Source organism: Takifugu rubripes, chromosome 12 (assembly GCF_901000725.2).
Source record: "Takifugu rubripes chromosome 12, fTakRub1.2, whole genome shotgun sequence".
NCBI classification, from domain to species: Eukaryota; Metazoa; Chordata; class Actinopteri; order Tetraodontiformes; family Tetraodontidae; genus Takifugu; species Takifugu rubripes.
In genome coordinates, this window is record NC_042296.1 from 2,503,398 (window position 1) to 2,526,634 (window position 23,237).

The window sequence follows — 23,237 nt, forward strand, 5'->3', positions numbered from 1 at the left end:
CAGCGCTGCTGTAGAATCCAACCACGATTTATCGACTGGCATCTTTATTACATTTTTCAGCAGGATCAAGTACATCAACAAGTGCCACCTCTCCTGTTCATGTGTATCGAGTCGTCAAAAGTAGTGTCCTAAAAAATACCACTTGCTTCCATTTTGATAGCTTAAAAAGAGCTCAGCCGTGTAAAAGAAAAAAAGTCCTGTAGTTCTCTCACCGAGGGCGGGTGACTATGACATGAAGTCACTAAAAGTACTTGAAATTTTTGGATGAAATACTAAAGAAATGTGAACAAAGTATTAATAAATAACACTAACAATAATGCAAAACATCAGACATGCAAAAATAGCTGCTAAGTGTCTTTACAAACTAATCCAAGCTGTGGCTGCAACGTTTTAGGCAATTTCTGAGACCGATCCTGATTTGGCAAAGAAACACGAGACTGTACAGCGACAATAAAAGTACAATTCTCTTTTTACAACTAAGACTGTGGAGGATGCGGAGCGTTGGTTCGCCTCGCACCTATGCAGGGGATGATGGTGTGAGTCTGTTTCTGTAATGTCACTTAACCGGCGTCGTCTCTCCTGCACAGAGAATACGACTTCATAGTGTAACAGACAGCCTGTCTCCAATACTGTCAGTCAGCTTATTAGCCAATCAATAGCAACCCTGTAGATGATGGCCAACCAGCAATCACAGCTTTACATTCCAGCCTCGACCTGCAGGCCTTCGGGTCGGCTGGCAGGCTCTCAGATCTCCGTCAGCGTGATCTTCAGCGCGTCGGCGTAGCTGTCGATGTCGAGGATGAAGGTGTCTTCGTTGGAGTAATGCTCGATGATGTTGTCGTCCATGTTCACCAGGATCCTGTGTCACGAGACACCATTTCATGATTGTGGAATGAAACTACGACCACAAAAACGCCGCTAAAATCCTCATTTCCTGAACCTGAGATGCTAATTTCACTCATTGTTTCTAGCCTTTCACCAATGCCTTTTAGTTTAGCGTTTCTGAAGTCTAGCTTTATTTCATCAATATTTGTTCCATCAAACAAAAACTTTTACCTTTGTTTTGGGGTTAAACATCACGCTAGCTATTAGTCATTAGCATGTTTGTATACAAACTACAGATTATTTAAAACACGGCAACTTGGCCATCGTTGAAAAACCACAAAAAGTCACAGTTTTTTTGTGAAATTCAGTGAAAACGTTCATCTGGAACGTGCACCCTCACGCACCCTTTTTTACTTTTCTTGTACACTTTGGCTATCCTCTCCGTCGGCACGCCGTATTTCTCAGATATCTACAAAAGACAGATGACACCGGTTTGAAAAGGAGCCCGCCTCGCCGTCGACTGGCGTGACTGCGCTGCCCTTACAGCATCCATCAGGCCCCCCAGAGTCGGTGACTTCAGCATCAGCGCGTCGAACACTTCGTCCGTCTCTTTCCTTACGTACAGCAGCACTGCAGCCAGGAGTTAGAGAGGTCAGAGAGGAGCCGTCGCACATGTTAATCGGCACCTTCCGTCCACAAACCTCTTTTCTGTGTGTCCTCTTTGAGCTGTTTGTGGGGCGATGGACACAAATCTTCATCGGACGGCCGGAACATCCTCTTCACCAGCACGCCCCTGAAATCCCCACGTAGCGTATGCGTCAGTCTTTGCGTCTGTGGTCTAGCTGCCCTGATTTGCCTACCATGCATCCGTACAGCCTGGTGGAAACTAAAACACACACACTCACCCGTCTCGCTCAATCTCCTCTGTGTTGAAGGCAAAGACCTGGAAGCAAAGAATCGGGTTTGTGAATGTTCATATTTTAATAACGCCCAATGATTTCTTCATATTATCCCCTTTACCTTTTAACTAAACAAGTCAGTTCCAAAAAAAGTAGAATATTTGTCAGGTTTGTCCTCTTGGGAATGTGTGTCCTACCTGTCCGGCCCTCTGCAGGTTCCCAAAGTGGACGTCGGGGATGAAGAGCACCGGCTGAGCCTCCAGGTTGGTCAGGGTCTTAAAGAAGGTGGTGTCCGACTTCTTGGGAATGGTTATCACGCCCACGCCGCCATCTTTCCCTGAAGAGACAAACATCCTCAGCTGGACTGTCGGGCTTGTTTTACCTTCTGACACGAGACGTCATGGTCGTATGGTCGCAGTCGTTACAGGAAGGACCTCAAACCTTTTGATTTCTTGCGGAGCAGTTTCCTCTCCTCATCTCGTATTTTCCTCTCTGCTCCCTGACAAAGCACGCGCGCACACACACACACACAAACATTTGCAGTTATTACATTGACCTTGCTCAAGGACACCAAACTTGAACTTTAGGTGACCTGAAAATTACACACCTCTATAAACTCATCTTTGATGTATGACCTCTCTGTATGCTAACATTTAATGATGAATTAGTGCGTCTATGTGAATTACGTGTGTCTATGTGCATCCTCATCATTGCTACATACTGTGTATTCCACTAGAAAATTGGGGCCCGTTTGCTGGGTCCCACAAATTCAAGGGACTGTCTGAGGGTATTTGAGACATGGCTTTAGGGTTGAGGTTAGAATTGGGTTTAGGTTTGGATTCGGGTACCGTTAGGTTGATAGTTGAGTAACTTGTTATGTCTGTGAAAACCTGCAATGCGAGTATGTGTGTATGTGTGTGTTCAGGTTTTTTCAGAGGTTCAGTGTTTTTGAGAGACCACTAGAGGGAGAACTGCGGTCACAATTTTATTCTCTCCCTCTGCTTCCTGTAACCCAGTCAGATCCATCCTCAATTGTTACGAACAACAAAGATCAAGACAAATTTGCTTGTATCTCATTAGGAGGGAGGCGATCTCTCACCTTGTCGCAGAACACCTTGATCTGTGAGTACGCTCGGTGCAGCGGCTTGTTGCTGCGGTTGTTGTAGCTGTAAGTGTCGATCTGGATCATGAGAGGAAGACCTTTCACCCCCTTCTGAGAGGAGAAGTCCGTGCTCAGACAGTTGACTGTGATGAAGATCTGACAAAGACAGGGACCAGGAAAAATTGTTTTTCACATTCTTCTGGCCGATAAAAGCCACCAGTGGTTTGCTATTCGGCTACGTAGGTGGTGTGTGTTGGAGTCTATACGATACAGTCTCACATTAAGGATGCGTAGTCACAAAACTGACAAGGGTCCTTTGTTATGCATCATCCCTCCTTCTCTTCAGTGCCTAAAGGTACAAATAACTGAGGAAAAATTCCTTCTTCCTTGCTGGTGTAGGAAGATTATGTTTGACCTTAACAAACCGAGTCCCCGAGCGAAATAACCGAAACATCCTGGTGTGGTGATCAAATGACGATCATGTAACTGAGACGGGAAATGATGCTAGCACCGTGTACAAAAACAAAACTTCAAAAAGCTTGTTTTTTGATACCAAAGCTACATCTACTAACATGGTTTGCATTCCACTTCACTAGTCTGATCATATTTCTTGATGCAATACGACACGATTTGTTTTCTGAAGCAGTAAAAATGATCATGTTTGCTTATTTTTTCCCAATAAAAAAGACATTTACCTCTCAATATAATGCATAGGTAACAACACAGATCTTTGATTTAAAAAATGTGTAAAAAGACCATAATTCCTACTCATAAAATTGAATTAGCTTCTTTAAAACGTTCAGGAAACCCAGCTACATGAAACTCTTCGGTCTGTATCAACTCGACGGGAAAAGGTGTTGGACAATTCTGGGCGGTTGCACCTGTTCTCGATCTATTCCAGCTCTTCGATAAATTAAACGAAAGCGAGCGAGAACAGAGTCAATATTAGCCCAGAGACGTGTGCTTGGATTTCCTCTATAGCGTCTTTGTCTCTGAGAGACTTTTACAATGCATTCTCATAGAAATGAGGGCAAAACAAACAACGAAGGGTGGGGACGGGGCTTGCTCTGTGTGTGTGTGTGTGTGTGTGTGTGTGTGTGTGTGTGTGTGTGTGTAGGGGGGTCTGGCATTCAAACACTGACATGGCTCCATCTAAGGACAAACAGAGACCAGACAAACAGAGGGCACAACATTGTCCGGCGTTACTGAAAACACACGTTAGCGTTAGCGCTTTAATCTTACCATTCTTTTCCACAGAAACACAGGCCAGTCTGTCTAGATCAAGTTTCTGTTTGCCAATAAAATCACAAAAAACCTGTCCGACGGCTCCTCTCGGATCCAAAACACACCTTCAGAGAGTTTCTGGGTAAACTTGCGCTGACGTCTGTGGCGATTTTACCTTGGCTTCTTCGTTGACGTCCCAGGTGAAGGAGATGGCGTTGTAGGCGATTTCCTCGATGTTGCTGATGGTGTTGAAGCTCTCCTTGTAGTCCGCTGCAGCAACAGACGGAAAGCACTTCGATTGAAGTGGTCAAGTAGGCAGCTATTGCTTGTTGAGTTAAAAAGTCAAACAGCACGCTTCCATTTGGGGTGATAAAGCCTTATCAGGTTGGGCAAACAAGCTGTTAAAGGCTTCAAAGGCAGCGGGGGGAAGCGCGGGAGGCGACGTGGCTCCGAGCGCACTAAAGAAAAGGCCTCTCTGGAGCCGTGAGAAAACAAACTGGACTTTAAGTGTAAAACACGGGACACGCTGGGAGGAATCGATATCGGAGGCAGAGACGGTGGAACGGTTGGGTTTTTGTCAATTTCTAAGAGAAATAAAGGTCACGCAGTCAAGTCGGGGATTGTAAATGCGTTCTCGCGTAGCAGCGGTGTTTGCACATCTGGGTGCAGCAGATTCGGATCAGCGGTCTACCCAAAGGCAGATTCAAGAGGAATTCAGGAGTTCCTGCATCCCAGCAACACATTAACCCTTCACTCCAGCGTGCACTAACTGGAAAAACTGAAGAAGAAGAAGAAGAAGAATGTTTGCTGAGCAGCATCCCTCCTCCTGTCTCACCACGGCAACACTTCCTGGTTCGTTAAGAGGTGCAACAAAGTGCAACAGGGCGGGCATCGACATGCGACCTGCCAGCATCCTGTTAGATAACCCCGCACAAATGATCCATTCTGGGACACGGCCCAGGGCCACGGTAACAACCCCAACCACCCACCACCCCCTCTACAAACCCTCCACCACCATTCAGATCAGTTCTGTGGATGGTTTCAGGTTGCATCAGAATACAGACCGACCTAGGTCCGGGGTGGGGGGGGGTTGTCATTTTACTGCCTGAACATTCAGGAGGAAGGTTTTCTCAAATAGGTAAATTAGTCAAATGTGTATCCAATGATATTCAAGAGAAAACTGCCCTTTATTTACACCAACAGCCGCCAATGATGAAAGAAATCAGCAACTTCATGCAAAACAGGCGAAAAGTAAACTAGAAAACGAGCGTTTTAAACCATCCAACACGGGAACCTTGTGTTCAAGCCGGGGATGCCGGTTCCACCTGCATGTGGCCGTGTGATGGAAATAACGTTCACCCTGTTGGGCCCGCCGCAGGACGCCACACAAACGGGACGCCTCCCTTCCATCAGACATCCGATATGAAGGACACGCCCACCGCCGTCCAACAACTGTTGCTAGATCACCGCACTAGCATCACGTTGCTTAGCGAAGCCCATTTCTTTAAAAAACACATCTGGCGTGAAATAAATAGATGCGTTTAGAGCCAGCCAAGCAGTCGGGGGAATCTTTGACCTCGCCAACAAGACATCGCCATCCCTCTTTATCTTACTTCTGTTACTGGTTACTCCCAGTGTAGCTATCAATCTATTCCACAAAGCATCGATAACTCCATGAAAAAATGTGAACTTTTGCCACCAAATGAAGAGCGGGAACAATTTTGGTGGCTACGAATTTTAATCTCTCCCAGATCAAGTTGTTTTTCCATTGTAATCCCAACGCAGGGAACAACGGCAGGAATCTAGATAAAGATCTAAATTTAGCGAGATTTACCTCACAGACTGGAACCACAGACGATAACAGTGTGGCTAGCATTCCTTTCTCTGTCCCAACAAGCTGTGTATATGCGCGTGTGCATAGGTGTGCAGGTGTTTGTGTGTCGCCCATCCTAAAGTCTTCCACATACCTCTGAATCTTGGCCCACCTTGCAGGCCCGAGCTTGTCAAACGCTCGCCGCCTACGAGCTTCTTGCACACAATTACCGAAGCGCCAGTTCAAATTCAAATCCATCACCAGAAAACAAAGCGCAGCCGAAAAGGTCAGTCTGGAGGGGGGGGACCAGAGAAGGCCGCGTCGCTTTGGATTAGCCGGATTTGCCCCTCGCGTCTCGGTTTCGCTCAATATCACATCCCATGTTGAGGAGATTAGGGGTTTATCTCTCGTGTGTCCCAACAACAGCAACATTAAGAGATCTGGGCGTGGAGCTGAGGAAGCGCGGAGCAGCCCTTGGGTGGGGGCTAGTTTTGCTCTTAGCGCGATCGCCCATTGTGCTAGCAGAGTTTACACACTTTGAATTAGCCCTGTGTTTTAACAGTTCTGTCTCGGACTTACCGATGTCTAAGACTCTCTGTTTGGCCGTATGCTGCCGGGCGTGCCAGTACTTCCAGTATTTTAGCTGCTCGTCTCGGTTCTTGTCCTCACTGAACACCACCATGATGACGCTCTGTCGGGGAGAAAAGCGTTATATCGTTATATCAAAGGTGCTATAGCAAGCCTACGGTGGAAAGAGAGTTCTTTCCTAATCAAATAATGGGTCAAAAATGAGACCAAACAAAACGAGACAAAGCTCCGTCTCTTTAATGACACAAATTTCTGAATATAGTTGGAAAAGTTCTGGGTCATAGATCAAAGAACTACCTGTACCTCTGCCTTTGCTGTAGGCTAGCAATAGCTAACTGCACATAGACTAATGGGAAGAGCAAACAGCAACATGGCAGACTAACCCGGACTTTGCTGATGGGCTGTCGGAGGCGTTTGTTGGCGCTGAGCTCGTTGAGGGTCACGGCGTAGAACTGGCCTTTGTTCAGATAGGTCATCGGAACCTCGCCCTGCTTCTGCCGCAGGGAGCGAGTGGCGTCCAGTGTGTACTGGAAGCTGTCGCTGCAGGCGCCAACCACAGAGTTGAAACCAAAGGATTTGATGATACGGCAAATATAAGCAACCAAAAAGGTGCAGACTGAACTTACATTCTCTCCTGAGGGAATAAGAAGTCATCTGTCTCCAGAGCGGATGGCGTGTGGTACTTATGCTGAGAAGGAAGCCAAAACACAGAATGAGGAAACCAGTTCAGGACAATATCAAGGCCTGAGAGGAACTGGTTGGACAATGATATAAGTGAGGAAAAACCATGATTACTGTCACAACGAGCCAGACGGAACTGCCAAACAAGGTCCCCTTTAGTGGTCTGTCCTTACCCCGTCCCGCTCCTCCTCGTACGGGCTGTCCGGCGGACTCCGCTGGTCCTCTTTGACGTAGGAGCTGTGGCCGACGGTGGTCACGTCGTAGGGGTTGTGTTCGTATATCACCCTGGACGCCGGCTCTTCCTCCTCCATCCTGTAATGCAGCCCCGTTCCGGCCATAAACACGGGCGCGTACATCTCGGCCTTCACCACCGTCAGAGTGGAGGAAACCCCGTCTCCCGCTGCCCCCGCCGGCCCCGAGGAGCCGGTGAACGGCTCCCGTTTGGCCTCCTGCGGCTCCGTGCTCAAGGAGAGGTTAACGGGGACAGATTTGAGGACCTGGACGTGGTTGTCCACCGACTCCGCCTCGCTTTGGCTGCTGGGATTGCTCGTCAGCGTTGACCTGAATGAATATGACGTGCTTTGTATTAAGAGCCATTAAATAAACATCATTAATCTCCAGTCTGAGTCTAAAGTAATTAACTACATTCTGACTAAATACTATTTTATTTATTTTTTAAGTAGATTTTAAAATGTTGCCATTTACTAACATAAATCTGACTTTAGTTTCTACTTTTTCTCCCTAAAAGAAGTATAGTTCTCTTCTTTTCTGTACAAATATATATAATTTTATGAATAGAAAATTATGCATTTTTATTTAATTTTATATTATCTCATGATTTTTACAGGTCCACACGTGCGGCATTTTGTACATTAGTTAGCAACAATCAAAAATGCATATAGATTTTGTCTGTTTTCACGCTTTTAATTTGAAAATCCCCACCTCTTCTCCTGCTCCTCTGTTATTTCAGACACTTTGGAAACAGGAAGGAGCCTTTTTTCTTTTGGCACCTGCAGAGGGGAAAAATATTCGCTGCGTGAAATAGGTTTGATGTAAATGAAGCGATGAGGGTTCGAGATTACGGGATCAGACCTTGTAGTAGTCGTACAGCAGGCCCAGGGCGTTGGCGCTGTCCTCGTCCCCGTTGATGCTCATCATGGCCTTGGTGGCCGCCGTTAGCGGGTTCTCCAGGTAGGACCGCCATGCCTCGTCCTCGCTGGTGTACGCCCGGCGCACCGAGGGGTAGGAGCTCTCATTGGGGACCACTACGACCAGACGCTTACTGACACACACACACACATACACACACACACAAGGAAGTTCACAGATCTGCTGATCTGAATAAAAACTTTTCCCTGTTTATATCAAACAAATTGCGGCTGACAGAAAATAACAGATGAAGGGATTAAATTATAGATGTCAACCCAATTTGTGTGTGTGTGGTGTGTGCACACGGGCTCCTTAGTCCCACTTAAGTGGAGATCACAGGGCAGTTAAACACACACTCCTGTCACTCTGAGGCTTTGAAGTCAGCCGTCACAAAAGAGGCTCCTTCCCTGTCAAGACGCACTCATAAATACAGAACAATGACGTCACACGTCCTTTTAAACTCCGAAAAGGGATTTATAATGTAAACAAGGACATTTCTCATATGGAAGAGGTCGTTCTTTAAGTTTTGAAATACGCGGAAACACATTTACAGCTCATAATTTCTGTTATTGCGGAACTGACACGACATGCTACGCCTCTGACGTCACTAATGACATTATAGCATTATGTGGAGGTAACGTAGCATCGTGTCAGATGTCGTAATTAAGACTAATCTCTCCATACACATCACTTAGTGCTTTTAAAACGCGTTTTTCCAGAATAGTATCTATTATAGAATGGTCTCTGCTGTAAAGCTTTGTTAAAGGTGACCACACCTGCGGACAGGTGACACCAAACGGCGCCTGATATTTGTGTAAAAAAGTACAATATATTACAGCCGAGTGGCGAAATAGTCGTTTTTTAAACGATAAAACACGTGTTACATAATAATGAGGCCGTCCAATTACAATAATAAGTCTATTTAATTAGGTTACATTTCCTCTTTGATATTTAATTATTTATGGGACACGGGAAAACAAACAAAAAAAGTATGAAATTGAAAAAAAATAGCGCAATTAAAATGTTTATGAGCGACACAATATTCCCATTGAATTTTGTACTGAGGACCCCTGAAGTCAGTATGTCAGGCAAGCTGTCTCCATCCACACACGCACCGAGGCCGCAATAAGATGGATATTCAGCCCCGCAAAAGTCCAACCTGATCTCTAAATCCTCTAAAGACTTGGACAAAAGTCGGTCGTTGCAGGCTGCGGACATTTCCATCAGTAAAAAATGGCGAATTCCGCTCTAATGAGATCTGCGGCGCCGACATGAGCGCCTCCTTTTAAAAAGTTTAATTTCTGTCACACCTGCGCAACAGGTAACGCGAGCACGCGCTTTTATTTCTAAAAATCGATCCCAGCTGAAAAGTTGCTTTAAATCTGAGGAATAGGGGGGGTGGAGGGGAGTGGTGGTGGAAAGGACAGAGCCGAAAACGAATTTGCCCTCCAAAGGTGAAATGCCCACAGATCTTCCGGCTCGATCACTTACTTGTCTGTCTCCTGTGACATATTTTGCTTCCTCCGCGATTCTTCCTTGTGAAACTGGACTTTCAAGTCGGAGCAGGTAATAACGAGAGTGAGGTGCCAGAAGTTGGGCTACAGGTAAGTCGACTTTTTCTCGCCCCGCTTCTTTTCTCCCCTCCCTGCCCCTCTCTCAGCCTGCCTCTCCACCTGGCAGGTGACGCCGCTTTTGTCCCCGCAGCCAATAATCCCACTCGCGCCACTTACGCCTTATTTGTGCGCGGATTGAGACTTATGGAGGCACATCCTGCTGTCGTGTGCATTTTAATATTTGCTTTGGCTTTGTTTTTAATGGCTGTGCAGTCGACAGGCTGGAATTCTTTCACTGCGGGAAGGATGGCGGGTGGGGGGCGAGTCCGCCGCTGATTGGCCGCCGCGGCGCGGTGCGGCGCTCTGATTGGCTGAGAGGACGGGGACGCAGGTAGAGGCCCACCTCACCTGCGAGCAGAAAGAGCTTCGTAACAACACAGCAGAGGAGAATCAATTGTACGAAGAGGTTCCGGCAGATGTCATAACATATATAATATTAACTTAAATATAGTAATTCCGTGCCACTATAATAGACAGGTCACAATCACGTGTTGGATGGATAATATTAACTTTGCTCTTTCCTTTCTTCTCTTTCATATTCCAAGGTTCGATTTTCGAGAACGTTTAATTGTTGAAACAACTAACAAGGAAAAATAATCTTCAAGAAATTATCTGCAGTCCACGATCCAGCACATGGAATCTGATGATTCTGGTGAAGATGGAATGCTCCTTTGACACCCTGAATGTCTTGTGTTTGATCATATAGAGTGTGTGTAACCTGTCAGCATGGCTGAATTGACTCCCTGTACCTCCCTTCCTCTGATTTAACCTGTCAACCCCCCGGCTCATCCGTGTCTGTGCTCCAGGTAATCTTGGGGCGGACAGAAGGCAGGGAGGGGTTCTATCATTAGATGACACAATGCCATTGTCCCCCTTAATGAAGGCCATTGTGTGAGGGGATCCCAGTGTTTGGGACTAACCTGTCAGAACAAACAATGTGTGTGCAGTACTGGGGGGAGGGGGGGCATTTTCTGACTGCTGACTCTAAATCCTAATTTAAAAGTAACAAAAACATTTTTACCATTTTTTTCTAGAGTTGAGCCCAGTTAAAAGGATGTTTGAGTGATTCCATTCAATTTTCCTTATAAAGCATTTATTAGAATCTGTGTTTGCCAGCAGGATGAGGCCTAATGTTTACATTCTGGGTTTAGTCACCTCCACCAGTGAGTAGTGGATTTTCCACTTTTTAAACGTAGTTTTCCTCAACCAGTTTCACAATCTTAATGACCGCTGCATGTAATAATTTACAGGATTATTATATTATTATATATACAGTAATTTACAAAAAGACCTTTGAACTATGAATTCCTGTGCTTTCATTCCAGCCCAGCACAGACGTGAACTTGTCTGTGCAAACAGGACAAACACACGTCGTTTGGATTTCCATAAAAAGTCGGGGTGCAGCTTCTAATCCCTTTGGGAGGTTTGCATGACAAAGAGGAGTCTTTTACTTATGAATGCCTACAGGCGAGCTTGTATGGAAAACTGAAAATTAAACTTCAGATTCTGTTGGACTGTGTGTGTGTGAGTGTGTGTGTGTCCTGGAGATGAGCAGTACTATCCTCCCTAGTCTAATTTGTTTTCCAGAGCACCTGGGCCTTGCCTGGGCCTCTTTCTGTTTGTGTTTAAATGGAACTGCAAGATAAATACAGGTGGAGTCAATTTCTCCCAACAACACACACACACACACACACACACACACATACACACAAAGAAGGATCAAGCACAATGACAAAAGAGGAAGAGATGTAAAAATCATTCAAAGGAGGTCAAAGAGAATAATTGTAAAAGCGTTTCATGTGTGTTTGGGGTTGAAGAGAAGGAACACATTGTTAAAAGATGCACCAAGATCCAAAATACAACTGCACAGAGATTTGACAGGAGGAGTAAGACAGAGCAACTGTAGGAACACTTCAAATCACAACACGAACAAAACAACCACAAAGATGCTAAATGACTGAGAAGACGCGCAGGACAATTTAAATAAAAGAGGCAAAGACAGAAAAGAATACAGTAAAACGGGCACAAATATACAAAATGGAAGCTGTGAAACAAATTTTTTTTTAAATGATAAAAGAGGTTAAAAAGGAGCTGCGGTACGATCAATTGTCTGTTATCACTACATTTGTCAACGGCTTTAATTAAACTTTCTTCTGATCCAGAAGCTGTTTTTAATCTCCATCATTTTCTGGTTGACTTATAATGATGTGGAATGTCAAACATGTAAAAATATGACAGATGAATACGTGTTGCCACAGGACTGGAAAACCAGGGGCTGGGAATGCCTTCCAATGTGTGTATGTGAGTCTCAGACAGTGTGAGAGGTGAATGAGGCATCCCACATACCTGGAGTTTTTTCTCAAGGAGAAGCAGCTTGTCAGGACTTGGCCAGGATTCCAGGATTAGGTGCTGGAACCCACAGCTGACGTGAGGACAGACCGGCAGAACCAGCCAACAGAAACATAATGACAAAACATTTCTGCTTCTCTTAATTTGTGCAGTTCAAGTCACTACATTTCACACCATGTGTGGCTTTTAAGTCCCAAAATACACCAAAAAAATTAGAAGCTGCAGAAATCCCAACATTCATGCGTAAAAAATGTTAACGTCTCCCTTCAGAGCATCAAGTCATATAAAACCCTGTTTTTTGCCCTGTTTTTTTTAGCTGTTGACACATTGCATGGTAACAGAGACATTACATCTTAAACCCTCGTAATTAACCAGTGGGCAAAACACGTTGCCTTCAAACGCGTCCCACGCTCGGAAGAGAAAACGTGATCCGACACTTGATCCACTGCTGTTCAGTCCATTAAGTGTGTGTTTATGTCTGCGAGTGTGTGTGTTGTGGTAAGAGGTGAACTTCTTCACCCCTGAAGGGGTGATCCACACCTCACCGTCTCACTGCATACGGGGGCAGATTTACCAAAAGCGAGGTTGCACAACATACAGTAAAGAACATCCCTGATGCTGTGTGTGTGTGTGTGTGTGTGTGTGTGTGTGTGTGTGTGTGAGTGAGTATGAGTCGGTTGGGGTACTTGAATACAATAATTATTCTACCTGCAATGTGAGGACATTTTGCCTGGGCTTCACAGCTTCAAAGGACTGTTTGAAAGTCAAGACATGTTTTTAAGGAAGAGGTTACCATCAGGCCAGCTTCCAGGTTAGGAGGTTAGTTTAGATAGTAAGGGGTTGGGGAATGCATTATGTACATGGGATTCCTCACAAAGATAGCAATGTGGGGATGTGTGTGTGTGTGCGCGCGCGCGCGTGTGTGTGTGTGTGTGTGAGGCCTGTGACAGTGAAAGTGGATGAGTGTGTCACGGTTTGTGTACAGCCCGACTGGTCTGGCAACATTGTGGCATGTGATGGCGGCTAATCAACGGTAGCAGCGAAACCTGTTAGTTCACAAGGGATAAAGTTAGAGCTGGGATGGCAGGTGGAGGGAGGAAGAGGAAGATGAAAGACAACTTCCTCTTCTCTCAGCCACGGCATTCTCTCTTTCAGCCAGCGGCTCTTCTTCTTCTATTTCTTCTTCTTCCCATGTGATCATTTGTTTAATATCGCAGTTACAGATCTCGAAAACTCAAATTATATATATAAAAAAAAAAACAACAACACACCTTCCTGTGTTTAAAGCAACCCGGTGGGAAGAGAATCTCAGGTAGCGCACAAAACAGCCGGATAAAATTCTCCTCCATTATTGAAGAGTTGACACCTGGAAGATTTGTTTTCACACAGGCCCTCAGGCTGGACAACCGCACCCCAAACCAGAGCTGATGCAAGTCTCTGCACAGCAACCTCCAGGGTGGTTCCTCTTGAGCAATGTGGGCTTTTGTCATTATTTTCTCCCCCCTTCTCTTCTATTACTGTCTGAAAGCATAATCACACCCTTCTCTCTTGAGAGTTATTTCCCCCCTTTTACAAAAGGCTGAAAGGAGGTTTGTCTTTTTTATGACAGGAGGGGATGAGGGGTTCAGGGTGGTGGATGGGGATACAATGGCTGCCTGGACACTTTTCTCACAACGATAAAATTTCTCTTAGGATAGTGGTGACACTACGGCAGAGGCAAGGGTTACACCATGACTGGATAGATGGTACATGGTATATGTATAAGTTTTAGTAAATAGGACAAACTAAACAATGATTTTACCTGTGCCTTTATATACAGTGATCATTTGGGACTATTCAGGTCTGTTTGCTGTCCTGTGATAACTGAAGTGAACTGAGGAATTTACATATTGGCTGGATTTAGTCAAATGTTGAGTGGACATGAAAAGTTCCATTGTTTTTTTTTTTACTTTTCATGATCTGACATATGCAGCCATGTGATAAGCTGCTGCACTGTGTCTACGCATCATTACAGATGTGTTCAAAATGCTATTTATAAATAATCTTTACCAAATGATGCAGTCACAAGAACAAGTTTCAACACCTCAAGCTACTCTGATAACGACATAGGGCCAGTGGTGCAGACTGCAGAGTGTAACTCAAAGGATGCGACACTAATGGAATAAATACATACTAGATATTGGATTAAGAACTGAATTAAATATAAATACAATAAGACTTGTTGTTGTTGTTATAAATATACGGGTGATATCGTAAATATGCAACATATCGGGATTAATTTGATGACTTTCAGCGCCTGATTAGTCAAACGTCGGGTTGTGTAGCCTGCAGTAACCTATGTCTGCCACATGGGGGCAACACCGCTACCCTCATGGGTAAGTACATGTTGATCATGTTCAGCCAACCACAAACACGAGTGCGTTCACTGACTCCTTCTACGGACGTATAAACGATATAGACTCAGGTTCACAAGTTTATTATACTTACCCAGCAACTCATTTTCATAAGAATGTAATATGTAATTGATGCGGAATCAACAAACAATCAAAGTAAATCGGAAATGTGCGACTTGATGTCTTGGAGGTGTTTACTGTTTAAGTGGTCATTGTATTTTCCCCATAAACAAAGACGAACGCTGTTGGTGGGAATTTACCGGATGTGTTTGAACACAGCATCAGTCTTAGGGAAGTGAACAGCTGTGAAGCTTCAGTTTTGCTCGCCAAAGCATCTGACGTTCACTGGGGTTTCTAAAAAGGTAAGAACTGCTTTAAAACCATCGAAGTTGATGTTATTATCATCGTATCATTGATGTATATTTCCTCGCTGTAGAATGAAGTAGTAATGTACGGTTGGTGGCTAGCTTACAAAATAGCTACTGTTAGCCAACGTTAGCATGTTGGCTAACATGTGGTATAATTAGGAGTCAGTTAAATACAGGTAATTAGTCCTTCTTCCTCCCAGAGACTCGCCAATATATCTTAACCGAGAAGTTACTATTACATCTAATGTGAAAGTTTTAAAAAAAATCTACCTTATCAAATGTTGGTACTTTCTGGGGGGCGAGATCTTAATAGTGGGATGACAATCTACTAAAAACGAATATAACCTCATAAGAATGAAGACATAATTTACGAATCCATAAAACATTAGTCAAACAATTTGGCGACAATACGGTGTTGGTTTAAATCTATGGCTCCTTAGGGAAACTGTAGAGTAACGCTGATTAAATAGCTGACAAATAGCATCCACCTGCTATTAATAGAAAGTGGGAGTTACTTGGCCATTACCGGTATAACAGACAAATGTTCTACATGTTCTTTTTGTTGTTGCACCTGTTTTGGAGTTTAAGTGGCCATGCATGTACAGAATACTTGCTTTTCTCCATTAATGTCTTGTAGTTACTACTGTGCACCTTCCAGCTGCAGAGCATTTCAGTTTGGTTCAAACTTTAATGATACTGAACACACAAGAAGATCATAGTACAATATTATGCAACCTTTTCCTGTGAGTTTATAGATGTAGGTCAATAATTAAGTGCCCACACAAATTCAAGTTGTATTCTCCCCTCGATTTCTCCTCCTCTTCTTCAGTTCTAAAATGACGCGTGGGCATCAGAAGATTCAGTCTCAGCAGCGAAATGCCAAAAAACAGGCAGAGCAGAAGAAAGCCAAAGGCCACGATCAGAAGAGCGCAGCCAAGGCTGCGTTGGTGTTCACCTGCTCAGTGTGCAGGGTGAGTGTCACGAGGCTGCCACAGCCTAAACCAGCGCTTCTCAAATAGTGGGGGGCGCGGTGCGATGCCAGGGGGGGCGCGTGTGACCCCGGAGAACATGTTTTTTTTTTTTTTTTTTTGCCGTACTAGAATAAAGTGCAATTGCACATCCCGCGTGCACACACCACAGAGCAAGAGATAGGAAGTGCAGTGAACAAACCACCAAGAGACCATGAAAAAATACTTAACAGTGATGAAAAGAAAGGCGGAGAGAGACGGAGATAATGAGACATACGAAAGTCTCCCGAAAGCTCAGACTAGGAAATCGGACGAAGCATCTATAGCGCTTGGCTTCACTGCGACTACGGTGGGAGACGAGGAAAGACCGGTGTGTTTACTGTGTCTAAAAATGTTGACAGGACAGCATGAAGCCAAATAAATGAAGGCGTCACTTAAAGACATTACACCCCAGTCACGCTGATCAGCCGCTTCAGTTTTTTCGGCAAAAACGTGCCGAATATTGGCAACAATCATCCCGTTTTGGTCTATATTTCTTTCTTTTTTTGTTTTCTTTAATATTAATAAGGATACAATGTTATGCAGAGGAGTACTTATAACAATTTCATAGACAAATGATACTAATTATAGTCACGGCGGGGGGGGGGGGGGCGTAACAGAAAATAATTGAGAAGCACTGGCCTAAACCAAGGCACAGAGATGGCTTTTTCTTCCCATTTAATGAGTAAATTCTGCTGCCGGTGATCAGTATGAAATGTTTTGCTATGTTGGAAAAATTGTTCGCCATGTCCCTCAGTAATATTTCTCCTCTCTTTCTGCAGTCCCAGATGCCTGACCCCAAAACCTTCAAGCAGCACTTTGAGAGCAAGCACCCGAAATCCCCTCTTCCCCCTGAGTTGGAAGGAGTGGAGGCATAAATAGTGACTTACATTACCCAAGTATCGAGGTCAACGTCTATCTTATTTCTGTCTCACTCTGATGTGATTGGACAAAATAAAGAAAGCAGTGTGGGGTGGTGATCTTCATTTGGCCTCTAACAGATCTCTGTATGCTTCCTACCATCCAGGGGATGACCACATCGCTGCTAGCTCGTCTACCTCGGTCTAAATCTTTGAACTGATTAAAAATTCCATTACTGACATTTCGCTGGAGGTGAAACCAACACTGTCCTTTAATATCTGTGGTTAGTGACAAATGTGATCTCACACAATTAAAGCTACAAATAATGGAATTAAAAGAATACTGTGGCACTGTAGAATTTATGTCACAAAATTTTGATTTTTCAATCATCAAAGAGAATGCAATTATACTGGGGCTTGTACTTGTACACAACCAATGAATGTCTGTCTCAATTATATATTACAGCTTTTTATTAAAGCATATATTTGTATGTGTGCTTTCTCTTTTTTCCTCATTGGGCATATGATAGAAATGACTTTAGTTTGTCTTTGTAGATAATTGATATGTGTCTGTGACCATACATCTGTTTTAAAATGACTGTAAAATATGGGAATTCATTTTAATGATTGAATTTTTGTGTATACAGTAATGTGTCGACCAAACTACAATAACTTGACGACAGCATGCCAGGAAACCATCCGAGCTTTTTTTTCTCACATGAAGGCGAAGGCGGGTTCATCCGACACTTCCTGCTGATTGATTGACAGACAGACTAGCCAATCAGAGGTACGGTAGCACATACGTTGCGTCACAGCTGACGTATTCTGCAAGTTCTATTTTTTAATTAATAAAATTTCAGTTTAATTGAATTTTTTATGTTTAAGACATACAAGAATCAATGAAACGTGTGCACATAGGCAGATATATTTAATAGCGTAGAGATATATTCAAAGGACAATCACACTGACTCCTAGCTACTCAAACTTCTAGGTTACACTTTATAACTCATTAACTAAGTTAACTTTATAAGCTTTTATAATTTTGGGCCCTATAAAACTTCGTTGCCCTAGCAACTGGTCTGACGTCAACGGTCCCGGTGCGACCCTGCTCCCGAGTGCGTGATTGGAGGGAAACCCCGTGGATGAGCGGGAGCAAACATCAGCCATTCGACACCGGGAATCAACATCAACTTTCACGGCACTCACGGGTGGGTTTGCATGTCTTTAATATTGGTAATTACGATGTCCACAATGAAGAAAATTGGGAAATGAATCAGTGGGCTTATTTGGCGGTGAAAGTCCTGTTTTGAGCCGCCCGTACTCAGTCATTGTTCGGCGTTTTCTGAACGGGAAACGCTCCTGCACCCTTCGGCTCTAATGTTCTAATTTTGCACGGTCTTTAAATTCGCTGCATTTCGCTTTCGCCTAACCAGATCGCTTAAATGCCTGTCGAATGGCCAACATACTAACAGTTTAACATGTTTTTTTTTTTTTCGGGAAGTGAAAAGGGCGTTCACTGTGAACCGAACACAACCGAGAACCTTTTAATCTCACCTTAAATGTTCACTGAAGACGATTGTGAATATCTGCCACGTGTTTACACCGTTTTCCCGCCTCTGTCAACGAATTATACAGTTCAAAAGCGGTATAGAATGTTATAGTGTGTAAAACGTGGGTTTGCGGAGTTATTTTCTACTTCCTGGTGTTAGTTTAAAGGAATAGGCCACCTAATTAAGTCACTTTCTTGCTCAAGTCATGAGTGTTGATAATTCTGTTGGGCTTTCTGCGAGTTTTATTTCAGGATTGACAAAATTTGGCACTTTATAAGAAGAAAAAGTTGTTCCTTTGGCCCCCTCATTGGTGTCGTTCGTGTGTCCATAAAGCCCTAATGTTGAAATTCTTCAAATAGTTTAGTTCCAGGTAGTGTCTGAACCACAGTGTCCAATTGATCCAGATAATTAATTAATGACTGGATAGATGGTTAATCCAGAAATGTATTCACGGTTGCAGGAAATTAACGAGAAGTCTTCTAGAGAATGTTTGCTTCCTGTTCTACGTAACAGCATGTGAGAGGTGGAGGTGAGGATCTCTAAACTGCTTCAGGGTGGAAACTGTTGCAAATCAGGGCAGAGATTAAGAAGGAAAATTACAGAATTTTGCATTACCCTGGCAATGTTCTGCAGAGAAGCAACCAAACTGCTAATTTTTAGTAATGTCAATGAATATTGATTGATTGATTCATTGAACAAGCAGGTTTGGCCATTCTACTGACACAAAAAGACCTTAACAGGTAACAGCTGGGCTAATTAGCGCTCTGGTCCTGTTAGACATCCATGCTAGTTCGAACCTGTCCCTGATTCTGCCCTGAACCTTCCTCGACTAATTTAGGTGCAGAATTCAAGTTAAAGTGACTTCAGTCTGCAGATACTTGGTTTGTGGTAAGCTTTAGAGAGATGTAGAGCAGATGTAGAGGGCATGGCAGCAATGACGACCTACATGCAGCAATATAGACTTTGTGTGCCTGAGGAAAACGGATTCTGAGGTTCTCCCTCACTTCTGAGTTATCTACAAGTTGTGCAGGAAGTGTAATATGGTTGTATGTGAGGTTGTTCTATCTACGCCATATTTCTTGCTCCTTTTTCTTATACCCTCCAGCCAACACTTCCACCCTAATCTGTCTCCTCTTCCTTGTCGTTTTGCCCTTCCGGACTCCCTCTTGTCTGTCTCAGCTCACACAGGAGTCATGGCAGACACCGAAGATCTGGTACAGAAAGCCAAACTGGCTGAGCAAGCTGAGCGCTATGACGACATGGCTGCGAGCATGAAGGCCGTGACAGAGAGCCAGCCCAAACTCAAGAGCGATGAGCGCAACCTGCTGTCGGTTGCCTACAAGAATGTGGTGGGTGCCCGGAGGTCCTCCTGGAGGGTGGTTTCCAGCTTGGAACACAAGTCTGACGGCAACTGGAAGACCCCGTTGTCTGTGGAATACAGGAAACAGATCGAGAAGGAGCTGAATGAAATCTGCACCGAAGTGCTGGTAAGGAACAACACCAGTAACCAGGGATGACTTCAGTTGGTGGTGAACGGTATTTAATATCACTGCACAAGTCTGCCTGTAGCAATACATCCTTCAAAAAGATGTTTCCGCCAGGTGAATAAGTGCTAACTGGTTAAAGGCAAACCCAAATTGGTATTTTCAGTGACGGGAGGATGGAGAGCAACATTCCTGTAAATTAGTGGTTTGAGTTGGAGGATCAACAGGTGAATGCTCTGAGTTGTGTGTTCTCGTTTGCGCCATCTGCTGGTCAAATAACTGCCCTTAAATATCCCCATTGGAGATACAGGCATAAAGAACTTACATTTTATTTCGTGAGTCTTTTTTATGCCTCTTTTGCTGCTTCTCCACCTCACTGAAAATGATCTTTAAAAAATACTGTCATTATCGAGGCATGTGGCCAAAATATTTATTTTATTGCTCCGGCCGTGCAGATTTGAAGAGAATTAAAATAGAAAGTAACATGGTGTAATATTTTTTGATATTTATGATCAAATTAAGCAGTCCAGTAGTTAAATGTAATATTTGTTATGCTGTTCCATTTTGTTCCTGGCATAAAAGTTGATGTAAATGTTTTGTGTAAACCTTAAATCGCTCAGCCTTTAATGGTGGAAATGCAAGTCAGTGGTTGGCAGAGCGGACTTAAATTTCCCCAAATACCGGTCACATCATTTCTTTGTTGTTTTCCCAACTATTAAAGCGCTCATGTTTAAACTCGGTTGTTCCTTACACCTGCAGCATCTGCTGGATAAATATCTGATCCCTAATGCCGACGACACCGACAGTGAAGTCTTCTATTTGAAAATGAAAGGAGACTACTACCGCTACCTGGCAGAGGTGGCTACTGAAGACACAAAGGAGGGTAAGTCTATAAGACCTGTTTATTGTCATCTCTGGGTAAAATCTATACATTTTCATTATTTTATAAACAATCCTGAAATGAGTATGATAGTGAGGGTTTGAGGTGTAAGCAGGATACATGTAAACGCTGAAATGACCCCCTAGTGTTAGAAACACGGTACTACAAACGCCCTTTTCAAGGGGCAATAATCTGATATACTGTATATGGATTAATGGGAGTGCTTTTGTTGGTTTAGTGAAGAAGGGAAACTGTTCAATATTATAATAGATGTTAAGTAGTGTTAAAATTGTCCTATCAGTGTTGCTGTGCAAGTATTGGCAGTGGTATTGATAAAGTGCAGGACTTCTGAGGTGGCCTGATAATGGTCCCAATATCAATGATTAATGACCTCTGCCCTGTCCCGATCACTGACCTTTTAGGTGAGGAAATGAAGCTTACACAAAGCATAAACACTTCATCTTGTTCAGCTTCTATGACTAGAATGCACACATGGGTTGTTGCTGCCATGGTAACACTTCTGGTGGTAAAGATTTAAATTCTTAGTTTAGTTTTTTCTCTTTTTTTGCCCCAATTGTTGATAATCTATTAAAGGAAAATGAGGAATGTAAAAATTAAAAATAACTGGTTTAGTAGTTGTGTCATTTATGTGAAATATTGTTTCCAAAAGAAAAAATATAAGTTTACGGCTCTCTGTGTGCAGATATCATCCAAAACTCGGAAGCGGCCTACCAAGCCGCGTATAACATGAGCTCGGAAAACATGGCAGCGACGCATCCCATCCGATTAGGACTTGCGCTCAATTTCTCTGTCTTCTACTATGAGATCGTTAACTCACCGGAAAAAGCCTGCAGTCTGGCCAAAACGGTAGGACCCGTCCTCTTCTTCCTCTGTAAATGGTCCTCTGAAAAGATGCTGATTTTATTTTCTGTGGATTCCGAACTGAGAGTCCGGTGTACGTTCTGTAAAGGTGCACTGCAGCTTCCGCTACTGTGTCATGATGTTGCTCAAGGAACAAGTGGCAGCTCTTTTGTGAGCATGACAGGCATCTTGAGATGTGTATCAGATTTGGCCCAAAGGACAAAATGATGGCGCTGTTTGAGTCAGGACTTCCTGCTCAACGTGTGTGCACAGTTTGAAAGTGCTGAGTGTGGGCTGTGTCCTCCAGGCCTTCGATGAAGCCATCTCCATGCTGGATACTCTTAAGTCCGATTCCCAGAAAGACAGCACCTTGATCATGCAGCTGCTCCGTGACAACCTGACGGTAAGCGTGTCGTCGTCATAACCGCGCACGTCAGCCGTGCGTTTCCACTTGTGGTTTTCCCCTGATGGTTCCTTTTTGTGCGTTCCAGCTGTGGGCGGCAGACAGCCAGGGAGAAGGCGAGGGAGAAGAGACGGAGCAGGAGGCGGACAAGAATTGAATGTCAACCACAAAACCCAAAACAGTTTTTACCTCTCACCAGCCTAACGTGTGTGAGCGTGAGTGCGTGCGGGTGTGTGTGCGCGTGCGTGGTGTTTGAGTGTAAATGCCAGATATGTATGTTTACACTACAGTACATTTACAAAACTTGCAGTTTGTGTGTGCACATACATTGAAGAGCATAAGTTAGCTGTATGGCCGTGGAGAACATGACAGAGTGGATTTTTGTTAAACCCTCTTTTGCAAACTTATTTTTGGTTCTGGTTTAATCCTAAAGAGCTCAATCAGCCTGTTCTATAGAATATTTACTGTGGGAAAACAAACTTCTGTACAGTGATTGCTTTTAGGTTTGACGTCAACATTTAAACTCTTTAAATCATTGGTTTACTGAACTCCATCAATAGGCTAATGCTGGAGGTCTATTTTAATCAACGATGTCATATGTTGTCGTTCTGGAAATTCCTGATTGAATTGGATTTTCTGTGAATGACTCGACCAAACCCGCCATTCATCTTGTCGGTGGTTATTGTGACTATTGCATTCCATTTACAGTCTCAATGAAATCTATAGTCAAATATTTCCTGTCGTAACACCACCGGAAACACATTGAGAGCTTGAAATAGATGTAAGAAAATGGCTCAGTACTGTAGCTTTTGATATTTTATATCCAGGCGACACGATATTCTTTCATTTCCATTTCTGTGGTTCACCCCCCTGTTTTCTTTCACTTTTATTTTGTATTTCTTATACTGATTGTTGATTTGACCCCTGGAATGACTGTGGTTCTCGGTATGGTGTTTGGATTAGCTGTGCTTTTGAAATTGGCAGAAGTTTCTTGTTAAAATCATGAAAAATAAAAGATTAGTAAACAGTGCGGGTGAAAGCAATGTCATAATCTTTGTATGCTGGTGTCTTCTAATAAATTGGATTCAGCTGCCTTTTGGTTTGGTTTTCATTCAAGTGGAAATAAAGCAAATAGAGTATTGTGCCCACAATATTTGGCGTATCACACAGCTGTACTTGGTGTCTGTG

The 23,237-nt window shown here is 43.7% G+C and overlaps 3 protein-coding genes and 1 long non-coding RNA gene across 8 annotated transcripts; 3 read left to right on the forward strand and 1 right to left on the reverse strand.

Moving 5' to 3' along the window:
- Positions 1 to 27: 27 nt before the first annotated feature.
- On the reverse strand, positions 28 to 9,907 carry LOC101070524 (grainyhead-like protein 2 homolog). The gene is made up of 16 exons (XM_011608958.2): positions 9,773 to 9,907; positions 8,225 to 8,414; positions 8,075 to 8,142; positions 7,306 to 7,693; positions 7,078 to 7,139; positions 6,835 to 6,991; positions 6,443 to 6,554; positions 4,226 to 4,320; positions 2,824 to 2,982; positions 2,166 to 2,223; positions 1,922 to 2,061; positions 1,731 to 1,768; positions 1,527 to 1,618; positions 1,370 to 1,455; positions 1,230 to 1,294; positions 28 to 859 (listed from the first exon to the last, which is right to left on the reverse strand). The coding sequence occupies exons 1-16, from the start codon at positions 9,790 to 9,792 to the stop codon at positions 745 to 747; spliced, it is 1,845 nt and encodes a 614-aa protein (XP_011607260.1). The 5' UTR covers positions 9,793 to 9,907; the 3' UTR covers positions 28 to 744.
- On the forward strand, positions 9,706 to 12,058 carry LOC105417137 (uncharacterized). 2 transcript variants are annotated; one of them, XR_003890245.1, is made up of 4 exons: positions 9,754 to 9,885; positions 10,108 to 10,290; positions 10,440 to 10,546; positions 11,220 to 12,058. It is a non-coding gene; the product is annotated as an uncharacterized lncRNA (long non-coding RNA). The 2 variants fall into 2 exon arrangements; XR_003890246.1 differs by lacking the exons at positions 10,108 to 10,290; positions 10,440 to 10,546 and having other exon boundaries at positions 9,706 to 9,885; positions 10,601 to 12,058.
- Positions 12,059 to 14,670: 2,612 nt separating this feature from the next.
- Positions 14,671 to 17,362, forward strand: LOC101070754 (zinc finger protein 706-like). 3 transcript variants are annotated; one of them, XM_003968910.3, is made up of 5 exons: positions 14,671 to 14,998; positions 15,642 to 15,747; positions 15,834 to 15,975; positions 16,794 to 16,918; positions 17,039 to 17,362. In XM_003968910.3, exons 2-4 carry the CDS (start codon positions 15,695 to 15,697, stop codon positions 16,887 to 16,889), a joined length of 291 nt encoding a protein of 96 aa, XP_003968959.2. In that variant the 5' UTR covers positions 14,671 to 14,998; positions 15,642 to 15,694; the 3' UTR covers positions 16,890 to 16,918; positions 17,039 to 17,362. The 3 variants fall into 3 exon arrangements, with proteins under 3 accessions (XP_003968959.2, XP_029701479.1, XP_011607261.1); XM_029845619.1 differs by having other exon boundaries at positions 14,673 to 14,998; positions 16,794 to 17,362; XM_011608959.2 differs by lacking the exon at positions 15,642 to 15,747 and having other exon boundaries at positions 14,684 to 14,998; positions 16,794 to 17,362.
- A 580-nt stretch (positions 17,363 to 17,942) lies between these two features.
- LOC101070983 (14-3-3 protein beta/alpha-A-like) lies at positions 17,943 to 23,143 on the forward strand. Of its 2 annotated transcripts, none has more exons than XM_003968911.3 (6): positions 17,943 to 18,079; positions 19,601 to 19,908; positions 20,665 to 20,788; positions 21,489 to 21,652; positions 21,954 to 22,049; positions 22,138 to 23,143. In XM_003968911.3, exons 2-6 carry the CDS (start codon positions 19,615 to 19,617, stop codon positions 22,204 to 22,206), a joined length of 747 nt encoding a protein of 248 aa, XP_003968960.1. In that variant the 5' UTR covers positions 17,943 to 18,079; positions 19,601 to 19,614; the 3' UTR covers positions 22,207 to 23,143. The 2 variants fall into 2 exon arrangements, with proteins under 2 accessions (XP_003968960.1, XP_011607262.1); XM_011608960.2 differs by lacking the exon at positions 17,943 to 18,079 and adding an exon at positions 19,187 to 19,309.
- The last annotated feature ends 94 nt before the right edge of the window (positions 23,144 to 23,237 follow it).

Coding starts and splice junctions, on each gene's coding strand:
- LOC101070983 (XM_003968911.3), top strand. CDS start 19,615: ATGGCAGACACCGAAGATCTGGTACAGAAAGCCAAACTGGCTGAGCAA. Junction 19,909..20,664: donor AAATCTGCACCGAAGTGCTG/GTAAGGAACAAC, acceptor TTACACCTGCAG/CATCTGCTGGATAAATATCT. Junction 20,789..21,488: donor TACTGAAGACACAAAGGAGG/GTAAGTCTATAA, acceptor CTCTGTGTGCAG/ATATCATCCAAAACTCGGAA.
- LOC101070754 (XM_003968910.3), top strand. CDS start 15,695: ATGATACTGAACACACAAGAAGATCATAGTACAATATTATGCAACCTT. Junction 15,748..15,833: donor ATATTATGCAACCTTTTCCT/GTGAGTTTATAG, acceptor CCTCTTCTTCAG/TTCTAAAATGACGCGTGGGC. Junction 15,976..16,793: donor TCACCTGCTCAGTGTGCAGG/GTGAGTGTCACG, acceptor CTCTTTCTGCAG/TCCCAGATGCCTGACCCCAA.
- LOC101070524 (XM_011608958.2), bottom strand. CDS start 9,792: ATGTCACAGGAGACAGACAA. Junction 7,140..7,305: donor ACGAGGAGGAGCGGGACGGG/GTAAGGACAGAC, acceptor CTTCCTTCTCAG/CATAAGTACCACACGCCATC. Junction 1,619..1,730: donor GAGGAGATTGAGCGAGACGG/GTGAGTGTGTGT, acceptor TGGGGATTTCAG/GGGCGTGCTGGTGAAGAGGA.